The sequence below is a fragment of the Elgaria multicarinata genome, chromosome 5 (assembly GCF_023053635.1).
Source record: "Elgaria multicarinata webbii isolate HBS135686 ecotype San Diego chromosome 5, rElgMul1.1.pri, whole genome shotgun sequence".
In the NCBI taxonomy this organism is placed as follows: domain Eukaryota; kingdom Metazoa; phylum Chordata; class Lepidosauria; order Squamata; family Anguidae; genus Elgaria; species Elgaria multicarinata.
This window is the reverse complement of record NC_086175.1, coordinates 28,554,989-28,573,196: the sequence shown is the minus strand read 5'-3', so window position 1 is coordinate 28,573,196 and position 18,208 is coordinate 28,554,989. Positions and strand designations below refer to the sequence as shown.

Sequence of the window (18,208 nt, the reverse complement as noted above, 5' to 3'; positions counted from 1 at the left end):
AACATCTCAGATACGCTGGCACAATACTGCGCAACTAGTGATGTTCCACTAGTGAAGGTGCTTGGTGGTGTTTCCAGTTTGAGACCCGGGAAGGTTCTTTCTTTTGTCCCTCATATGACTGTTTTTGCCAGGTATGCAAAAGTTGAATGGAGGCATTTCCTCTCTCCTGCCTGGTGGGTCTTGAAACCCTATTTGCTGCTTCCCAACCTCCTACCCTATGCAGTGGGCCAACAGAGGATACTTCTGCCAGTGTGTCTTGTCTATCCTGTGCTCTTCCCTTGGCTGCCTAACAAGGGTGGGCCTTTCTTTTTCTGAATGGGTCCTGAGCCTTTGTCTCAGGGAGTGAAATTTGGTGGGAGTTCCCTAGAGGGAGATGGTGTCTTCAATTTTTACATACTTTGGGACTCTCCTCTTCCCTCCCTGGCAAAGAATGTATAGGATACATCAGCTGTTCCACTAAGGCAGAAGCAGTATACCTCTCTACCTGGCATAATTGTATAAGATTGCATAGTCCGTGTGTAAAACTGGACGACATGAAATTGAGCACGTGATGAAGGTCAAGTATAATTTGAGGAAATAATCAAACATAAGATTTTTATGGAATTATCAATTAACAGGCTGTACATTACGTCATCCAGACAAGATGGATTGCATGTCTTTATGAATCTAGAACCTTCAGAGTATTTTGTACAGGCCATGATCAATCATGGCAGATCTGTGGGTGTTTCCAAAGTCACCTTGGATTTGATGATGAGAATTGCCATGAATAAATATATGCAACATAGGTTATATAGGAAATACCAATGTTCTGCTAATAGATTTTTCTTGCACATGAAGCTTATACACTGTTGCAATGTGTTAAGTACATATTATTTTTCTACGTATTTCATGGAATCTGTAATGGTTGCCTGGAGGAAAATATTATCTAAGATGAGTTCCATCACTCTAAAAAATAACCCCCCTGTGGCTTCTAGATGCCTTTCCACCAGCCAATATTCTTTCCATCAGCCAATTTTACCAAGGAACAGAAGAGTAAGAGAGAAGGTACATTACAGTAGGCATGTGCAACAGCACCCTATCAACACACTTGTTTCATAATGGAGCTAGCCTGGTTATAGTGGAACTCATGGGGTTGGGCGCGGGGCTTGCCTTCTGCAAGAGCTAGTTTCTTTGTAGGGTATTTAAAGATCAGTTGTCTTTAAATGTTCTCTTATTGCCAATTGGAGATAACAGCCAAAGAATCATGCAGCCTGCGGGCCTGAGCTTCCCTTTCCCTGGTGTAAGGTGAATGGTTCTCCCCCACTTGTCTGCTCTCCTCTTTGTTCTTGTTATGGCCTTATGCAGCTGCCTCCCTTTTCATTCCACATCAGTTTTCTCTTGTCCCAGCACAAACTTGTAACATGTCATTCTCTCTTCTCCATCCCATGTATATTTTGAAAAACTGAAGGACTGATTGGTGTCCTTTAGCTTCCCACCCCCACCCTTTGCCTAAACTCTTTGGGTTTCCGGCTACCTGATTTGAATTCATGGCCAGACATGGCAGTATACCATGCATATCATTGATGAGTTAAGTGCAAGAGCACTCCATCAGGAAAACTAGTTTAAGGAAGTGAAGAGGTATCAATCTCTGTGATAAATATAATATCTAAACTATCTCTCAGATATTATCTTATAACAATTACCAGGAAAATTATTTTAGCAGTGACCAACAGGCAGCAGAAATAAATAAAAATATCTCCACTTCTTTGTAAAAGATTGCCTGTGCAAGCCCTTAGAAGGAATTCTGAGTATGATTCAGTCTTAATCCTATTTTATAAGAATACATAAAGATAGCTATCATCAGCCCAGACATTTACCCTAAGGAGCTTCTTACGCATCAATGGCCAATTGGGAATGGGTTTCCTTTATTTAGGGTCAAAGCAATCTTCATAGTAGTTAGGATTATATATGTAGTATATAAAACAACTGAAGATGTGAAGAAAAAAAATAGGGTGTTTTCACATATGTGTATGAATGCATCAAAAAGGCACCACATTCCCATATGGATAACACAATCCTAAATATCTTTAATCTGAAGTAAGTCCCACTGTGTTCATTGTCACTTACCTCCTGGTCAGTACATTCAGGCTTGCAGCCATTCAGCACAATTAGGGTTGTACGTGAATTTCAGTTTGCAAATCATTGGAACTTGTTCCATTTGTAATCTTGAATGTGAACAAGAGTGCATTTTATTGAGAAAAGTTTGCAAATTCCTGAACTTGTTATCACTTTTGAAAAATGCATGTTTTGGAAAATGTGGTCTTTAAAATGCTTACATGGTTTCATGCTTTAGTCAATGGAGGGAAAATGTGCACTTTTGGGGGTGTATGGAAATGTGTATTTTTCCCATTTGGAAGTAAACATAAACAGATTACAAATGAGAACAGTGGAGTTCAAAGAATCTCAGTGAATTTAAGCATCCCTGGTTCTCCCACCCCTAAGCATACCATGAATGTTTATTCAGAAGTAATTTTCACTGAATTCAATAGGGTTAGTACAAATTACCATTTCATCAACCTGTTGTTGTTGTTGTTATAAACTGGTTAATTTTTCTAAACCAATTTTGAAGGCTTGAACACATTTTCTAGGGAAATAACACAACAACCACCATCTATATAGCAAGTTCTCTATTCCAGTGCTGAAATATTTAGAAGTACTTATCAAGTAGGGTCCTCCACCGCACTGTTTAACCATTCCTGATTCATTTGGGATAAGCTATGATGACACCGCCGCACAACACAATTACTTCTAACTATATTTGGAGAACTCAACACAGGGGGCAGTATTTCACAGGCACCTCTATGGTAAATTTGGCATGTATTTAACCTGTATCACAGGGGTGGGTAACCTCAGACACAGGGCTCATCTACACCAAGCAGGACATTCCACTATGAAAGTGGTATATAAAAGGAAGGCACAACACTACTACTTTATAGCGGTATTTAAGTGCACTGACAACTGTTAGGGCCCATGACACATACCATATACCACTTTCATATCACTGTCATAGTGCTATATCCTGCTTAGTGTAGATGTGTCATGGGCCCCAACAGTTGTCAGTGCACTTCAGTACCACTGTAAAGCAGTAGTGTAGATCCTGCAGTGCACTTTAATACTGCTATAAAGCAGTCGTGTGGCTCCTGCCTTTGATATGCTGCTTTCATAGTGGAATATCCTGCTTGGTGTAGCTGAGCACACAGGGCCCAAATCCAGCCCTCCTGGTTTCCCAACCTGCCTCTGAGGTTTCCCAGATGGCCACGCGCCATTCTCCTACATCCACTTCCTTTACCCTGACACCAAATTTTGGGAGATTTCCCTGGTTTTGTGCAGTATTTACCCCAGTCAAAAAGCATGAAAAACTTCTCCTAAGGCTTTGCAGTAAAAACCTTAAGACACAATAAGCTATTTCATTTTCCCCCTTTTTGCATATTTAGCCTCACCTCTTTTTTGTATTTTTGCCTATGGCCCTTTGCCTTCAGCTATACTGACTATTTCAATGTGGCCCCCAAGAGCGTCTGTGAAAAATGATTTGATCTTGGGGTTGGAACAGGTCCCCCACCCCTGCTACATCATACCATCATGAAGGGGATCACAAGATACACTGTTTTGTTTTCTCTGTATTCATTCCTGGGAGCTCATCATTTTGACTGTGATAATGAAGCACCAATGCAAGAATTAAGAGAGTAGTTCAATCAAGCAGCAGAGCGGATATAATACCATAGTCTCCATTTTGTGGACAGCATTGCACCAACTGGCATGAATGAAGTATCTGATGCAAACAGTTCCTTTACTTTGCTTCCAGAGAGGCTGTTTCTTTAGAAGGTCAAGAGGTTGTAGAGAAATTACCTCTAAGCCAGTTACTTTGTAAGCAAACCTGTGGAAGCTTAATTTTCTTGAATATGAATACATCAGTTCATCTGTGTATGTGTGTGCATTACGTAGACAAACATAGTTAAATCAATTCAGCCTTAAATAGTTGGAGCCATTAAGAACAGAACAGGGGTATCTATCAAGTGTTGCCAGTTCACAAAAGATTGCCTTAAATAGGAGGGGAAATGCAGGTCAGATTAACAATTTGGCACTGTGTCATTCATGCACGGGTATTAAACTGCCTTCTTGCACCCAGAACAAGATGCTTCTGTATGCATGACAATGGACAGAAACCTCCCATTTGATTTCTGAATGGATCTGAACTTGGGCATGCAGATCTTGCCAATGTCTTTTTTTCCCCCTTTTTTAGGGAACTTTTCAGAAAGGAAGGCAATTTTTTTAAAGCAATCCCTTTATTGTCATCTTCTTATTTATAGCGAGAAGTTCTTTGATTGACTTGAAAGGCACCCAAGAATAATAATAGTCATTGTGAACTTTTAAAAGATACAAACTGTACAGAATAAATAATTCATATAAACATAATTAAGCTTTGTAGTAAAATAAAGCTGTCATGCTTCACGTCACCTTGATCCCAAGAATCTCCTTTAGCAGTACCTCCTCATGATTTCTTACAGAACATTTATCAAGCTGCGTGCATCATTATTTTTTCAGGTATACACCTAAGGAATTTTTTTATTTTTAAGTGGACACCTAAAAATGCTAATTGTGAGTGAGTGCAACAAATATGTGTCTGAAAATACAGAAACACCCATCAAAAGATCCAGAATTGGTTATAACTCTTCCTTGAGAGTGCAGCTGGCAGTAAACCTGGGTCTGATGAAGTGCAATGTGTGAAATGGCTCCAAGGAACTTACTTTCATGTCAGCTTTCTTATGACTTAGGCCATATCTGAGGCCCAGATTAAATATCCCATTGGGTATGAAAAAGAAAACATCATATTTAAATTTAGACCGCAATCCTATACACACTTACCCATGGAGGAACTCAATAGGGCTTATTTCTGAGAAGACATTCATAGGATCACATGGTCACTGACACCTACATGTTCAGCATTAACATGTCAGGATGGCATATACCCAGATGAGAAGAATCCCTGGTGTTCTAATGCTGTATGCATATATTCCGGTGACTCTAAACAGAAATACGGCTAGCCGCAAACACGACATATGTAAGGGTATGTAGTTTTTATTACATATCTGATGTCATGTTTAAACCAGACCATTTAAAGAGTTCTTTTGCTATATAGTTGTGGCAAATGCAGATACACAAATACTTATACTCATTGCTTATTTTTCTCCTGGTTTGCATGTGTATTTGCACAGATGCACAAATAAGTTCTTGCATGTGTAATTTACTGGCCATGACAAACTGATGTTTTCTCTGGAATATCCACCATCATAATAGAAGTCAATCATATAAATACAAAAACAAAACATCCAACTCATTGGTTTAAGAATATATTTACAATAAATTCTCAGTAGCTTTCCAAATTTCCCAGATATAAGTGTCGAACTAATGGTGCACAGGAGTCTATAGCAGCATTATATTGAAGATTGTCCAACATGTGACTAAAATCGCCAGACAGGGAAAGTGGCAAAAAGGTTTTATGTCTTTTAAATTCCTGGATAAAACATGTATACAGTTTTTTCCCTCCATCCACACATTCTAACCAATTTTCTGATAAATAACATTCCAAACAAAAGGTACTTATGTATTGGCAGAACCTAGGTGCACACAATTAAATACATTTTAAAAAATCATATAATTTTCTCTTGTATTTATTATGTGGCAATGTCATGTGCAATCTGTAGGTAATGTTCATATGTGGGGACCAATCCCTAACCAATATACACTAGCCTGTTTTAACTAGGTATACAGATAACTTCTAAGAAAATGTACTGTAAATGCAGATTTAAAAAGGGAATTGAAGTAACAAATGTTTTAATCTTGTTTTTAGCGAAAGAATGAGGGATTGCCATGCAGGTCTGGAGGAATATGGCGATGCAAACTAAATTTCCTCCAGAATCCAGTCACACACAGTTCACATTTAATGTGGGGGGTGACACATATAGCCTGCAAACTTTCCCATGGCTTCTTCACACAGTTATCCCTGAGAGTTTATTTTTACTCGGATGACTGCTGTGCTTAAAGTTCTGATTGATGACACATTATTATAAGGCACTTTTATTTACAAAGTTCCAAGTTAAGATAGTACTAGTCCTTCCAAAGGGGGAGGGTTGCTTTATGTTTGCTGTTCCAAGACTTCCAGGTAATCAGGTTCTGCATGCAGGTTGGCCTTGAGCTCAAAATACTCATTTTTAGTCTGTTCTAATAAAACCTTTCTCGGTCTGGAGTACATAAGTTTCTCCATCAGCTTGAACTCTTCATGAGCTCCTGGATAATGTACTTCCATATCAGGGTGTAGCTGGGCAATGTTTTTCCGTAGATACTCAGTTATCCCTAGTTGCTGAAGTTCTCTCTCTTTTTCAAGAATGTTCCTATACAAAGAGCTTGCATCCTGGAAGGACAGGAACTCAGCTGATTGGTCCGTAGCTTTGTATTTAACATTTGACCCTGTCAGAGGGGAGGAGTTCTCCCTTTCTAAGAGACTTCTGCGAAGGTGTTTAGAATCATTTCCATCCTTGTTGTTCCTCTCCTCTTGATGGTCTGCAAATTTGGGACTGAAGGATGGACTTCGATACACTTGAACCATGGGGCTGATCATACGCTGTTCATACAAGGTTGTGGCAGGGCGCTCAGTGGTGTGGTGTGTTGTTTTGTGACCATACATGCTGTACTGAAGCTGTACCGGGCTGTTGTCCCGCAGCTGTTCATCTGCCTGCTTCTTTTTGTATCTTCTCCGTCGATGGAGAACGAGGACAACAATGCCAGCTGCGCAAAAAATGACAAGTATAAACATAACCAAAAGCCCCAGGATTAAAACAGAAAGAGGGATGGCATCGGTGATTGATCGCAGAATGGTGTCTGCTGTGTTGGCAGTGGTTGGTGATGTTGTGACTATTATGAAACTAGCATGAGTTGGGAGGGCTGGGCTGTTGATTAAGCCTGGACATAACATGTCACTATTCAGAGTTCTCAGTTCCTTTTTAGCTAAATGCCTCGGAGATGTACATAAAATTTCACCTGTCATTGCATTTCTATTCAGCTTTTGTATCCATTGCTGCAGCCCAACTGAGTCACAAGTACAATCCCAAGGGTTTTCTTCCAGCTCAATTTGTATTAGTAGATCTAGATCATCTAAGACATTCCCTATGGGCAAATGTGAGAACTGGTTGGTTTTCAGATTTAGCCTGGCGAGAGGAACTCCAGAAAAAATATGGGGTGGCAAAGTCTGCAGAAGGTTATTATTTAAGAAGAGGACCTTAAGTTTAGGCATTGGATTAAATGTCCCTGGTAAGATCTCCTTGATGGCATTATATTCAAGATACAAATACTCAACATGTTGCAAGCCTAAAAACAAATTGCGACTCAGTTTGGTGAGATGATTGCCATTGAGATATAATTTCTGCAGTCTGGTGAGATTTATAAAGGATCCTTCTTCTAGGACTTCAATACGATTGTTTCCCAAGTGAAGCATTTCTAGACTACCATAGTCTACCAGGTCTGATTTCAGTAAAGTCTGAATTATATTTCCTGCTAGAATAAGCTTTTTCGGATTTGGAGGGGGAGGCCCTAAATCCGACAGGCTTTCAATGTTTTGTTCCATGCATTGCATTAAAATCCCTGAAAGGGTAAGGCTAGTGCACTGACAGGGGACAGGACAATATATTCCAGGAAGCAGAGTAGCTGGCTTTGTTACATGAAGTGTTAAACCGGATTCCTTAGTAGGAGCTTTAAAAATAGGTATCACCTTGGTTGAGTAGTGACCATCACTTATTGATGTGGTAACCACTAACGGCAATGACCCTGATGGGGAGTCAAGGTCATTTGTAGGGTGAGTGGGACAGAGTGATTCCTGTTTTAATCTACTTAAAATGTTACCTTTCAATATGGGGGGGCTGTGGCATACAACATCACCTATTATAGACTGGGGAGGCATGTTTTCTAACCAACTCTTTAACTCCAGAAGGTCACAATTACAGAGCCATTTGTTATCTTCCAGCTGAAGATCTAAAATTCTACCGATATGTTCTAAAAAGCCAACATAAGGTAGAGTTTGCAGCTGGTTTCCACGAAGATCCAAGTGAGTTAATGGCACAAAGCGAAATACATTGGGAGGAAGAAACTCAATGGCATTATCATTTAAAATGAGCACCTTAAGCCTGTTGAGCTTGCTGAAGGCACTTGATTCAATTATTGTGATGAAATTGTTGTCTGCTTGAAGGAATTCCAAGTTCTCCAGCCCATGAAATGTGTCCTCTTTAAGTACTTCTAAAGAGTTGTGATTGATATGAAGCTGCTTCAGTAGACTTAGCCCATTAAATGCTCCTGGTTCAATGTCTACAATATAGTTAAATCCAAGGTGGAGAGAGAGAGCATTGATAAAGCTGGAGAAATCATTCATGTGTAGCATGGTCAAACTGTTGTTTAGAAGACTAAGGTGGAAAGGCCGGGATGGTGGAACATGTACTTGAGATACCTCCTTGATGCCTCTTTCTTCACAGTTTATCATAAAGGTTCCATCCTTTTCTTCACAAGAACACAGCACCTGACAAGAACCAATGGTTGAAGGTAAAGCTGGTTCGAATTGTAGCACATCACAAGCAACCCCCATCAAACTTAACGTAATTATCCAGAGATTCATGGTCATCTGACAGCTTCTGTAAAATACAATAAAAATATAATAATAATAATAATAATAATAATAATAATAATAATAATAATGTATTTCTTACCCGCCTCTCCCTCTGGATTGAGGTGGGAAACAACACCAAATATAAAAAACCATAAAATACATAAAACTGATTAAAAACATATAAAACTAATACATTATTAAAATGCATCTTAAAATTCAACTGGGTAGGTCTGCCAGAAGAGATCAGTCATTATGGCTTTCTTAAATTTGGAAAGACTATTAAGTTGATGAATCTTTCCCAGCAGGCCATTCCATAGTCTGGGAGCAGGAGAAGAGAAGGTCCTCTGGGCCATGGTTGTTGTCATCTGGATATCATCATCTCAAGTTTGGAGAGTGTGTGTGTAAATCTTCACTATACAAACCAGCCACTGAAAGAACAAGTCCTATCCATTGAAACAATACAGTAGGTGTGGGGAACCTCAGGACCAGGGGCAAAATCAAGACCCCCCTGAAGTCCTAATATGGCCCCTTAACTTCCAGTTGGTTGGTCATTTCCCAGATTTTGTTTTGTTTTTTCCCCACTCTAAAAGGTTGAAATGCTTCTAGTAGGGTTTAGCTACTATCATTGGTAAAATAAAATAAAAAATAAGTCCTTTAGGCTTAACAAATTGGTCATCGTGGCTCTGTGGAATGCAAGGGTTCCTTTTCTTACTGTAAAAGAAAGTCCTCAAAACTGAGGTATCCAATTGAGAAGTGAGAACCCGTGGCGTAGCAGAGCACAGAAATGCTGTTATTTATTTAATCAGTGGCTGAAACCTATTTGTAAATTCAGGTAAAAGGATAAAGGAGGAATGCTGCCCCCAACAATGTCAGTGTGAATTCCAAACTTTCTAATGATTAAGTGATGTAACTTTTAGGATAGTAACATTTGAGTTGTAACACTATATTGGACAAATTTAGGATAAAGAGAAAAAAATGTAGCAGAGAAAAGATTTATATATAAACATCAATTTGGATGGATTTATGTGATTCCTGTGTCTACCTAAAAATGGCATTTTTCAGTCACCTTTCAGTAGAGATTCACAAACATGAATAAAGTACTGTGAATTATTGTGGTCCTAAGCTATGTAAGGCTTTATAGGTTAAAACCTGCACCTTGAGTATATTAACATGTAGCTTGCTATTGGTCCGCCATGCATCTGGCAAAGCTATAAGGATATTTTCTGGCAGTACTTTTATGACATGCGGTTACTGCAGCATAGAATCATAGAATAGCAGAGTTGGAAGGGGCCTACAAGGCCATCGAGTCCAACCCCCTGCTCAATGCAGGAATATCATGTGGCAGTAATATCAGAAGTCCAAAATCACATGGGGAAAGCCTAGAATTTTATTCCCTGGGATGCCAGCATTGCCCCTTTTTCTAGGAGCAATGGCACTCATTTGGAAAGGGAACGCACAATAAGCTTCCCCCATGTAATTTCAGAATTCTGCCAGTTCTGGTACAACGGAAGGAAAATACACAGTGCAGTGGGTCTCATGCTGAGAACCATGCTCCCTGCCTTGTGGGCTTACCTAGATTTCTCATCACAAGGTGAAGGCAGAAAGTCCCGTCTTGGTTTAAATAACGTATTCTATGTATACATTCTTAGTGTAGTTTGCCATTCTGCTGCCTATTGATCATAGGAAGGTTTTCTACTATGATGAGCTGTGCAAGATCCTTTATTATCTCATCTCAGTGCCTAAATATAAAGCACAAGTCACCTAAAAGGCAAAAAGATATCAATATTGACATATAACTGACACTCACAGTGCAATCCTATACATGTCTACTTAGAAATAGATCCCAATGAATTCAATAGGACTTATTCCTGGTAAGTGTGTACAGGATTGCAGCCTCAGCCTCTTCTAAAGTAGCTATTTTTCTATTTGTGACTTCCATATGTATCCAAAATGCCACCATCTCACACACAAGAGAGGCATCAACAGGCTTGAGAGAACCACAAGGTGTGCAGAAATATAAAATGTCTTTAAAAAAAAACACCAAGAAAAGTGGGGGGGGGGGGACTCCAAACATCCCAATGACACTGAGCATGCTCACTAGAGCCACAAAACATTGAATCATTGAGTCTGTTGGGAAACAAAACCTGGAAGAGGTGGAAATTAAATCAGCTGGCTGGCAGGAAGGAAGGAAGTGGCTGGTGAAGAGGAGGGCATGGACACAGCAGCCCAGAAGGTTTCAAAATGTCGCTGATAAGCTGGCAGACCGACAAGAGAGGCCAGCTGAGAGATAAGGCCAGGAATATAGAGGGCTTGAGGAAGAGAGTAGAAGGTGGGCGTTTATAGCATTGTGTCTGTAGTTTTATGCACTTTCCTCCTCCAAGAGCAACAAGCAAAGGAGAGTGAGGATGAGAAACATAGATATATAAAATGCTCAGAGAAGCATCTCCTTGTCTGGATAGGTTATTTCCTGGCTCAAACTGAGAAGCTACTTTTAAAGGTCTCCAAGTAAAAGTAGAGATGTGCATCATTGAGATTCCCATTGCCTTCCCAGTTTGGCTTGCATTCACAAGCCAAACTGGAGGCTTTCCCCAAAATCTGGAAACTTTTTCAGGACCCACCCACCCCCATAAATAGAAAGTTGGACAAATTACAGCCACAATTTGCGTAATTTGTACAAATTATGGCCACAGTTTCTATTTATGGTGGCGGGGGGAGGGGCGGAAACCACCAGAAAATCTGTGAGCTTGCCCAACTCAGTGCAGATTGAGTCAGGGTAGCTCAGAGCGAAACAAGCTGAAGTCCAAGGGGCTGAGCTGATGAAAGGCTGGTGAACTTGCCCCCTCTGGATGGATTCTTCCAACATCCCTAGGTGAAAGCTGCCCAGAGAAATCAATAAAGAAATCAAGATTTTAATGTAGCTGGGATTGGATTTTGGGGTCACAGGAAAGAAAAAGAAAAAAGGAAGGTGCAAAGAGGAAAGTTCCTACCCTTTTTGACTTAGCCCTTATTTAATGTGAAACATTTAAAAAAACAAAAAACAAAACCCCCCAATGCTAATGCAAATTCCACATCAAATGCAGTTCATTGTCTCCAGCCTCATCTACACCAAGCAGGATATTGCAGTATGAAAGCAGTATATAAAAGGCAGGAGCCACACTAAGCAGGATATAGTGGTATGAAAACAGTATATGGTATGTGTCAATGGACCCCAACAGTTGCCAGTGCACTTCAATACTGCTATAAAGCAATACCGTTGTTTTTATACTGTGGTTTTTATGGTTTTGATAGTTTAAAATTTGGTATACTTTTTAATGTTCACTGTTTTTAACTTTTGTAAACCTCCCAGAGAGTTTTGGCTATGGGGCAGTATATAAATGATTATTATTATTATTATTATTATTAATAATAATAATAATAATAATAATAATAATAATAATAATAATGTGGCTCCTGCCTTTTGTATACTGCTTTCATACCACTTTCATAGTGCTATATCCTGCTTGGTGTAGATGAGACCTCCATATTGCAGGTTGGAAGGGGCTGTGGTGGGGAGACAGTGGCCTATGACATCCCTGCAGTGTAGCAAACAGGAATTCTGCTGGTCAGGATCCAAGTAGTTTTCCATAAACCTGCAGTGTCGTCTAGAGGTCTTATGCTCCTATTGCAGGTTGAGCTGAAGCTGAACTCTGTATGGCTTTTATCCTCATGTTGCAGGTTGGATTGAGATTTTATACAAACTTGCAGAATAGTTCACAGTTATAGCCCTGTTGCAGTGTGTGTGTGAGGAAATTGTGCTGAGAGATAGCAGCTTATGTCAGTGTAGTTCACTATTAATATTGAATGCTACAGAAGAGGGGATGAGATTTGTTTGGATTCCAACTGAAAAATCCCCCATACCAATCTAGTTGAAACAAAAGTCAACCTCTTGAAATTGTCCCCCAAAGACCTCCTCCCAGGCCAAATCCAGCGCTCAGTGGCACACAGAAGGTTCCTGCCCCATTGAATTGCATAAAGACTGGTATTGCTTTTAAACATTCAAAAACTAAACTGAATATGCATGTATACATTTTTGCATATTTAGTAAGACCTTTATGTTAGAGCAGGATCTTTTGAGCTACCCTTTGTTGCTTTTTCAGCCACAGGCTCAGGTAATACATGCACACCAAGTATACACTGCAACATTTTGTTGTGGGGCCTATCTTGTTCCTTTTTACTTTTGCCCTTCAACTGTTTGGGTATATTTAAATTTTAGGTATATCTAGGATTAGGACAATGAGATCTGGACATGTTAGGCATTTTTATCAACATGACTGACTCCACTCCAAGATGAATTTGGCATAGAACTGCAATGTGTGTGTGGTCAATGCTGTTGCCCTTATAATGAAAACTGTATAATATTTTTAAGGATGAAATCCTATACTTATATACCTGGCAGTAAACCCCTTTAAAATGTGATCAATATGATTTACTTTTTCGTAGACATGTACAGGATTGCACTGTAAAGAAACCTGGTTTTAGAAATGAGGACTGGTGAGCAATATCTCCTTGCAGATAAACATTTTTAAATGTGGAAAATTAACTTCTGCATTGATGTGGTTCTTTATCATTTAACTTATGATCACATATTAATTGCTTATCTGTATGTATGTTTACTAGGTCACATTTTAGTGTCTCTCTCTGTTTCACATGTGGTCATTATTGGTTTGCAATGTACATAGCTCCATATTTTCAAAGGAAGAATTCCTACTTTGGGAAATGGTTATTTGAAACACATTTAATGGAAACCTTTTTTTCCTTCCTTTTAGTAAACTACTTATTATGAAGCAGGCAGCAATAGTCAAAAGACTGTGCAATCCTATACATGTTTATTCAGAACTAAGTTCCACTGACTTCAATGGGACTTACTTCCTAGTAGGTGTACCTGGGTTGCAGCCCCAGTGGAGTGTTGTAATTGATATCAGTGAAGCTTGTCCATTGTCATGGGTTGTAGTCCATTGTAAGGGGTTGCAGTTTTAACTGAACACACCTAATTTGTCTTAAAGAAACAGCCCAGCATGCAACCAGCTGGAAAGGTGTTTTATATGGAAGTTTTTTAAAAAGAAACTCCACCCCGGGAAGCATTTGTGTATTGCCATGTACTCACAAGTTCAGAATTTGAACCATGTATCAAAGCATCATGTTTTCAAGTGTTGTGGATTTCTGCATTACTTCCGTGCATCCATTTAGGTTGTTTGTGCCATTCATGGGGCAGGTTTTGCAACAGACCTTTTTGCAGAATTTAAACTAACGTGCTATGGAAAGATATATTCCAGAAAGTCCTATAAAGCACCATGAAAGATCTTGGGGAACCAGAGCAGGAGATGGCTATTGCCTTCAAGTCTTGGCTTTGGGGCTTCCCAGAGGCATCTGGTTGACCACAAGAGGATCCAGGATCCTGGACTATATGAACACTTCTGATCTAGCAGGGCTTTTCCAAGGTTCTTATATTACTCTGCAATGATGATGCACTTACTTAGGAGTTAGCCCTGATTAACACAGTGAGACTTACTGAGTAAACAGGTATAGGATCAGACTAAAATAAATAATAATAATAATAATATGAAGAAAGTAGATTGTTACTATTCCTCATGATGGTCAGCTTCAATACATAGGCAATTAGCCAAAGAATGTGAGTATGAGCTCGATTAGTTCCATAGCTATCAATGGTACTCACAGTGCAATCCTATGCATGTCTAGTCAGTAGAAAGTCCTACTGAGTTCAATGGGGCTTATTCCCAGGTAAGAGTAAATATAGCATTGAAGCTTCAGTTGGTTTAAATAAAAGCATCCCTGCTTACCAGTCTTTTGAACGGGCCTACAAGTGTGATGACCATTTTTACACAGGGATAAAAAAATAAATTATAATCTTTTAGAATAAGCAAACAAAGTTGCTTACCCTGGTGTAATTCTAGAGTCTAGGACCTAGACTGTAAATAGCTAACTTGATTTTTTTTTCCTCCTGCAGACTGGTTGGCAAGACACAGCATGTAGACCAGTACTTTACAGCCAGTGAAGTAGAACACATTTACTTTTAATGCCCAAGACTTTGTTTCTGAGAACTTAATTTCACAAATAAAGCTCCCGGTAAACACTTGTCTGCGGCAAAGTGATTGGATCATTAATTCAACTGTTATGTTCTCTTAACTGCTCTTCTGGTAAGCAAAGAGGGCTTTCCTAACATACTGGAAAGTCCTTGGGCAAAATTAAGAGAAACAAATCAACATACATTAATATAAAGTGCATGTTGCATTGAAGGACACGTTGCATATCTGAAGATGAAAGCCTTCCACTTACCTTTGTCAAACTTGGAAGTTCAAAAGTATTTGTAACAACCGGAAAGCATTCCCCTTTTAACCACTCTCATACTTTTGCACACTGCAAAAGTATGAGAGTCTGAAACACAGGGACTGTACCTCCCTCTGTCCCTGCAGAAAGATGCTGGGAGCTTCTGTTTAGTACTGGAAGACTACCATTTACTGTCCTTTACATTTGGTCTTTCGCTCCCTTCATTCCTTCCAGAGCCACTATTAATACAAGTGCTTTAAAAGGAAGTCTGTTTGGAGGAACCATGCTATTATTTATATATTTTCAAACTTCTACCCCACCAAACATGGACACCCCAAGCCCACCCCGCTAGGGCAGTTAACCTCATATGATAACCGCAATGAATGTGGACACATTCCAAGTGATGATTTGAAGACAATATCACACTTAATATTGACAGTAACAGAGACGTTTCCCTTGTAGCTACCCATTATTTTACATTCTTTAGTTAATGCATTACATTTATATTGTTTTATTTCCATAGAAAAAACTCCCTTCAGTAAATGGTTCCATTTTGAGAAGGGGGGGGGGATATACAGAACCCCAGAGTTTCTCGTACTTGGGCGGATTTTGTACAAACGTTGTACTTGCAGGAATACTGACTGAGTGCCCCTAAGGCAAGTCTTCATATGTATAAAAGGCAATATATCCATCTGTTTTTAAACAAAAAGTCAAATGCCTTTCTTGTTTCAATTAGTGTTTATTCCCTTGTTAGAAACTGGAGACTGGTGATGTCCAAAGCCTCAGGTTAAGAAAGGGTCATATGAATATCCAGCAGACTCTGTGCTCACTTGTCAAATTCTGCGAGCAATTATAGTTGATTATCGTACTTCAAAAAAAGAAAAAAGAAAACAAAAGAAAAAAAGGAATCGTGTTATTTTTAAGTCCTTTTCTGTCATTCCAAATCCCACTCCAAACCTATGCTTTTACTGCCGACTATGATCTCCGAAAAATCATCCGTGAAAAAGACACCACCAGGAGCTATGCAATCCTTGTCATTCTGTAAGTTTAGAGCAAATAATTACACGCTGCTACCTGACAAGAACTGAGAAGAATGACAAAGAACAGTGCAGAAGGAGAAACACATAATCAGTACCTAAGACGCTCAAATAAAGCAAGGAGCAAAAAAAGCAAGGTAATTGTGAAAGTATCCTTACCTGTACAGCAGCTACACCCACTGACAAGCTCGGTAACGCAAAGAATAGCTGTACAGATATAATTCCGATTCCTGTTATCCCGAGATGGCCACTTTCTCTTCCTCGCGTTTAAGTCTCACTTTACAGGAGCTCAAGTGTGTAGCTGCAGTTCTTTGAAGTTAAAATCCTGGATCAAAAGCAGTCCGGACCATTTGACTATATATATTTATATAGAGATATAGATATAGATATCTATATATAAAAATTGAGGAAGGGTTGGGGGAAAAGAGCGAGAAAGAGAGCCCACTACACCATCCTGTAAACAGTTATGCCTTTCCCTCAATTAAAATTCACAGCAGACTTCACAGCTAGGCTGACTTTCTGCATGTAAGTTAACCATTTGCCTGCTTCGGGATGCAGTAAATAAACCAGACGCTCAGCAGGACTCAAACTGATCACTCCTGGTTTTGCAAGACACGTATTCCTTTCTTTCGTTCTTCCTTTCTTTTTTAAGGATCCAGCCAAGCTGCCGCGATGGTCTCTCGGTCTCCCTCCCCCCACTTCTCTCTTCCTTCCTTTTAGTCTTTCTTGTTAGCTCGGTTTGTTATTAGTCAGATTGCCAGAGGCTGGGAGGTAGGCGTAAATAAAGAGACTTCTTGGCTTTTGACTGAGCTTTTAAGCCCTTCCCCATCACAGGGCTTTAATCTGCCAGTGTCATTTAATGCAAGATACAGCTCCACCTTAGGAAAGCTCAGCTCCTCCTCCTCCAAATTATCTCACCTCCTCTTTCTCCTCCCCACTTAACTCCCCCTTCCAGAGAGAGAGAGAGAGAGAGAGAGAGAGAGAGAGAGAGAGAGAGAGAGAGAGAACGAACCACCTGAAGCTCCTGAAAGTAAAATTCAACTCAATCTATCAGAGCAAGCAAAATATATTCATTTCAGGAAGGAAGCTCATGCCAGCATTTGCCAGCTACAGATGCTGCTTCTTAAACCCTGTTCCAAAGTCGGCTGCAAAGGTCCAAACCTAATATTCAGAGATTCTCAGTCTGTCATTAGTTGGATGTTTTGGCTTTTCTTGTCATTGTTAGCCTCCCACTCTGGAATTAATTACCTGTCAGTGAAAAGAAGGGTTTTGTCACAAAGCGTTAAATGGTACGTCAGAAGGTGCCCTCGGGTTCCTTCATTCTGGCTGTTTAACTAGTAGAGGTGTATGTGCGTGTGTGTGTGTGTATAATCGCTTTACATTTTAGACTGAAGCAATGCCAGGTTTTCCATAGGCAGGCTGAGTGCAATAAATATTCTTCAGAAATTCCCCTTGTGCCCTGTACTAGAGAGAGTATCAACTTGATTTCTAATTGACTGCTTTCCAAATGTTAACATACTCTGCTTGCTTTAAAGCACCCACGGCAGAAGCAGAAGTCTGCAGTGATCATCTTTCTCCTTTTCTTTTAAAGCTAAACAAGAACTATCTCTTGAATTTTCCTTGCAGTTTCATCTCTGCTGCATGTGCTTGCAGTGTGGTACTATGCCTGTAAGGGATACCCAAGACATTCATTTCTTGTAGGAAAAAAAAAAATCTTCATCAGACTTTTCAGGACTGCAGGTAGGCACTGCACATATACGGTGAAGGGTAATGACAGCTGCACACACAAGATTAGAGTCTGCTACAAATCGAATAAATATCTGCAGAAACATAGTGAGTTCCCATTAGGTCACATGGACTGCAAGCTATTCCAGACCAAAGAGATGGGCAAATAACTTGCCAGTGTGGAAAAATAATTACAGTCATTTCAGTTCTTTCTGTTCTCCAAGAAATGAAACTACAAATCTAAGAATGGGTTCTCTTATTATGCTGGCAACATGAGAGCTGTTACTAGTCTACTCTTTCTTGCATCGCCACACACACAAGAAGTGAGAAGCCCTGGACTGCTTGAGACTGAGAAGACTGTGCTTTGGCTCCTCCCCTCATTAGCATAATATACCCTCCAGTACATCCCACTTGTGACACAACCATCTGCTGCTCT

General features: G+C 39.7%; 1 protein-coding gene across 2 annotated transcripts; it reads right to left on the bottom strand.

The window, feature by feature from the left end:
- Nucleotides 1-4,712: 4,712 nt before the first annotated feature.
- On the bottom strand, nt 4,713-16,409 carry SLITRK6 (SLIT and NTRK like family member 6). Of its 2 annotated transcripts, none has more exons than XM_063126067.1 (2): nt 16,207-16,409; nt 4,713-8,711 (listed from the first exon to the last, which is right to left on the bottom strand). In XM_063126067.1, exon 2 carries the CDS (start codon nt 8,699-8,701, stop codon nt 6,173-6,175), a length of 2,529 nt encoding a protein of 842 aa, XP_062982137.1. In that variant the 5' UTR covers nt 8,702-8,711; nt 16,207-16,409; the 3' UTR covers nt 4,713-6,172. The 2 variants fall into 2 exon arrangements, with proteins under 2 accessions (XP_062982137.1, XP_062982138.1); XM_063126068.1 differs by lacking the exon at nt 16,207-16,409 and adding an exon at nt 10,259-10,303.
- Nucleotides 16,410-18,208: the final 1,799 nt, after the last annotated feature.

What these genes read in the sequence shown, in the direction of transcription:
- SLITRK6 (XM_063126067.1), bottom strand. Translation starts at nt 8,701, where the DNA reads ATGACCATGAATCTCTGGATAATTACGTTAAGTTTGATGGGGGTTGCT.